The 4,161-nt window shown below is 43.7% G+C and overlaps 1 protein-coding gene across 2 annotated transcripts; it reads right to left on the reverse strand.

Moving 5' to 3' along the window:
- Nucleotides 1-286: 286 nt before the first annotated feature.
- Nucleotides 287-3,458, reverse strand: LOC123043714 (uncharacterized). Of its 2 annotated transcripts, none has more exons than XM_044466252.1 (10): nucleotides 3,138-3,458; nucleotides 2,967-3,032; nucleotides 2,026-2,106; nucleotides 1,882-1,935; nucleotides 1,483-1,551; nucleotides 1,344-1,406; nucleotides 1,142-1,224; nucleotides 1,009-1,074; nucleotides 817-917; nucleotides 287-645 (listed from the first exon to the last, which is right to left on the reverse strand). In XM_044466252.1, the coding sequence occupies exons 1-9, from the start codon at nucleotides 3,366-3,368 to the stop codon at nucleotides 887-889; spliced, it is 744 nt and encodes a 247-aa protein (XP_044322187.1). In that variant the 5' UTR covers nucleotides 3,369-3,458; the 3' UTR covers nucleotides 287-645; nucleotides 817-886. The 2 variants fall into 2 exon arrangements, with proteins under 2 accessions (XP_044322187.1, XP_044322186.1); XM_044466251.1 differs by having other exon boundaries at nucleotides 287-678; nucleotides 3,138-3,457.
- Nucleotides 3,459-4,161: the final 703 nt, after the last annotated feature.

The raw sequence follows: 4,161 nt of genomic DNA on the forward strand, positions 1-4,161 counted from the left end.
TATTCACGGTTTTTGTATCAGCACTTTTATTTATTTTTCATTTTTTTGCTCAGAATGTGACATAGCTCATTTTGTTCCGAAACTTTAAAATTGAGTATTATGCTAGACTATGTTTGTCGTAAAAAAGTTTCACATTTTTTTTACTATTTTCTAAAAAAAATTGCTTAATCGGGTGCGCCTGCACACATGTTCCAAAAATCTGTACCACATGCCTAATTGACTAGGGAAGATGAAAGTTTGCAATATAGGTATAGCTAAAGTGACTTGTGTTTCATAATTTGATGTCTTAAGAAAGATTTGCATGTGGTAGTGTTTATTTCATTACAGAATTGAACCAATACAGATCTTCTTTAGCTGATGCTCTCTGTTTATATGCTGGTTAGTTTGTCATCTGCAAACCATATAGCAGTAGGGCAGTGGTCCACATAGGTTTGAAGTACTGATACATCAACAGTTGGTACTATTTCCTTGTGTATGTTTATCACAGCAGTTCTAATTAAGCCCCTCAGAGAGCTACGGGTAGAATTTGGGCTGCCAGGCTCTGCACTGCTACTTTGTCTGTAATACACAACAAAACAACCTCTGGCGCCAACAATCTGTTTATCCGCAATTCTGATCCCCAACAATCACCACCGGCGCATAAGTCCGCTCCACCAAGCGCCAACAGAAACGTCAGCACTGCATAAATATAGGTGCCGCCTCCTTATCACAACATGGCAAATGCAGAACGAAATATTACATGATCAAATGAGAAGATTCTTTTCCATTTCCTATCTGTCTGAACAACCAAACTTCAAACAGTTGAGCATGACTCACCTTGATCGCGTGTTTCAATTCGAGGGAGAAAAACAAAAATCGTCTGCTTGTCGTCAACGGAACAAGCTCTTCACTTGTGCCACTTGATGCTGCACCCGACACTACAGGAACAGAAACGAAACGTTGGGAAACTAACAAAGTGGATTAAAGACATATGAAAACATGCTAAGATTCTACTTGACCTAAACATACCTTGGTTTTTGGTCGAAAGGCAATTCTTGGCCACTAAGTGCACAGTCGATTGCACGGCTTAAATCTCTACAAGTTGCAAACGAATAAGAACACATGGTAACCTGGAGCGTTTGCGCATCGATTCACAATATACCTTCCGGTGACTGGCACATTGTTACTGGGTCTTGAATCATCAAATTGCCCATGGTAAAAAAGTTCAAATGGCCTTCGCCCATCCTGGCACAAAATTTAGACAGATAAGAAATAAGGAACGATGTGACACAAGAAAACCGAGACACTGAACATATAAGCATCATGAATTCATAGATTACGAGCATACGAGTCAATGTTGTTACCTTTTTGAACAAGTAGAACTCTGGTGTGCAGACTGCTCGAAAACCCTTAGCAACTTCTTGAGACTGCAAGGTGCAATAGTAAGCATAGAGTTGGAGAGATCACAGGGACTGCATCAGGAAGCACATATAGTGGGCAGACCTCATCATACAAATAAGGAAAAGGGTATTTAAACAATTTTGCCTCCTCCGCCATGTACTCGGGGCCATCCTGCAGAATCACAAGATTAATTTGTGTTCAAATGGGAAAACCTGACAAGTTGCATCAACCATAATGAAATAATATGTATTGATACAGAAGCAGCACAATACATAAGTCTAACGAGCAAAGAACAAAAGGCATCTCCCATTTACTAAATTCCTCCAGTTACCTATCATTCATTTTATTAGCTAGATGGATAAGGTTCAGTCATAAATTAAGTAAAATATGAATTTTCTGAGAAAACATTTTTAAGTTCGCAGGAAGAAATGTCCTGGTTAAGAAGTACATAAAAAGGAACTAAAAGCTATTCATGCTTATTGGTTGTAAGTAAAGCATAACCTGGGGATGTGTCACAATTGAATTTGAGGATATGGCGACAGAAGCAAGTCCTTTCTGCATTGCATTATATTTGTATCCATGTCAATTTGAAGCTACAAGCACAAATCAAAGAGAAATTCTCATCTGGTCTTGTAATGTTCTTACCTCCATATAGAATGAAGTGAGCTTTGCAATATCTTTCTTCAGATGTTTTACAAATGGACAGTGATTGCATATGAACATAACCTGAAAGAAAGACAAAGTCGAGAATTACTCTCTTGAACGGACTTGTGTTAAACACCTTCAAGAATTACAGTTATGTTTGCACAACTGAGTAGATATATGACACTCCATATTTCTCCAGGGACACATGAGTTGGCTGAACACCTAGCCTTTAGGGCAGTCTACTGAACCATTTCGTACTTAAAAGACCAATTTCCGAACTGTTACACTTTCCGTGGAAATATTTTTTTTGTTTTTTCCCTCGTTTTAGATACCTATTGTAAAGGTTAGAAATTAATTCTTGGAGTCTAAACTATTCATGGCAAAATTTCCGGAAAAACAGCGCTTAAGAAACATGTGACTGCAGTGGAGTGGTAAAAGCTAGAAAAACAGATGGCTATCTTCACAAGCATTTTAAGGAACAATATATGTATGCATGCCTAATAAATCAACTTGCTTCAAGACCTACTAATTCAACTTTTTTCCAACCATCAGATCAGCAATATACTTGCATAGCTCATTGATCCATAAACACCCCAGCATCATCATCAACATATCAAGGAACACATTTATGTCATGTCATACAGCAGCAACTTGAGTAAATATACCAATTTGAGATGGTGACTCAATAAACATACATGAAAAAAGTTGGATATACCGTTGTCACTAAACATCTATCGAACCCCACCAGTCAATGATCAGAAAGCTTCCCAAAAAGTTTTAACGCTCTTACTGGAATTGTCGGATGCCCATATATTCACTGCCCTAGTCTAACTGAGGGTAACAACGAATGCTGAACAGAAAGCACGCATACTAACTTTTTCAGTCATTAAAGCGAACAATGCATCTATCTATAGCACAGATTAACCAAAAGATTCACTGACCAGCAAAGCAGGGCTGCCCTCGAAGTCATCCAGTGTCCAGATTTTCCCCGTCAGGGGCTCCGGGAGCTGCACAATCACCAACAAGAAACCATAAGGAACAACACGGCAGCAACATGAGGTTTCAATCTTGATTAAAACATGGGCTAGAAATTACTAGAAAGCAAGAGCGACCTCGAATTGGGGTGCGCGGAAGCCCACGGAGACGCCGGTGGACTCCAGCCTGGCTGCGCGCACCCGGAGACGCGTACTGCGGCGGCCTCCCCTGCTCGCCGCCGGCGAGACAAGGGACCTATACGCGCGGCTGTGGTGGGCGAGAGCCGGGCATGGGCGGGAACAGGACGACGGGGAGGGGAAAAGCAGGGAGGCGCGCGCTCCGGCGGCGCACGCGGCGACCAGGGACATGGCGCGCTCTGCTCTTCCGTGCTGCTGCTATGCACCTGTGTGGCTGCCACTGTCCGAAATCCTGGCTATTCTGTTCGGCGTATCTCCCGATTCCGTAGATGGGCCGACAGCTTAAGAAAGTAGTCCAGTTTGCGGAAGAAATGGCCCAAAGAGAGCGATGGTCCATTGGTCCGGTCCAGTTGAAGAAAGCACGTCAGCGAGTCGTCGGATCAAGCACAAATTCGAGTTCCCTCTCAGTTAGGGTTTTTCATCCTCTCGGCGGCGGCGGCGACTGATCGCTCCTCGCCATCGTAGAGACTACTCTTCCCTCGCCCCTCCTCTCTCTGCCGTCTCACGGTGGAGGAAGGAGGCCAGGTAGGGTTTCCCCGCCCGCGGACAGCTTTTCTCGGGCAAGAGAACTATGGATGGATCGTCTTCGGGATCGGGGTCGGGGGCGCCCGTCTCCGACCTAGAAGCGATGATGGAAGAGCTAGGACTGAAGGAGGATGAATTGGAGGATGTGATCGTGGAGGACGAGGAGTTGCTAGAGGAAGCAACACGCTGGATGATCATTGCTAGGGTTCATACTGAGAAAAGTTACAGCCAGTATTGGTTCTATAGGAACATGCGAGTGGCATGGGATCTGGCAAAGGAAGTGAAGATCAAGCCATTAGAAGAGAACTTGTATACAATGCAGTTTGGCTGCTTGGGGCGACTGGGAGCGTGTGATGGAGGACGGGCCATGGGCATACAAAGGGAAGACAGTGGTACTCGCACCTTATGATGGCCTTACTAAGCCGTCGACGATAGAGCT

Source organism: Triticum aestivum, chromosome 2B (assembly GCF_018294505.1).
Source record: "Triticum aestivum cultivar Chinese Spring chromosome 2B, IWGSC CS RefSeq v2.1, whole genome shotgun sequence".
Classification (NCBI taxonomy): Eukaryota; Viridiplantae; Streptophyta; class Magnoliopsida; order Poales; family Poaceae; genus Triticum; species Triticum aestivum.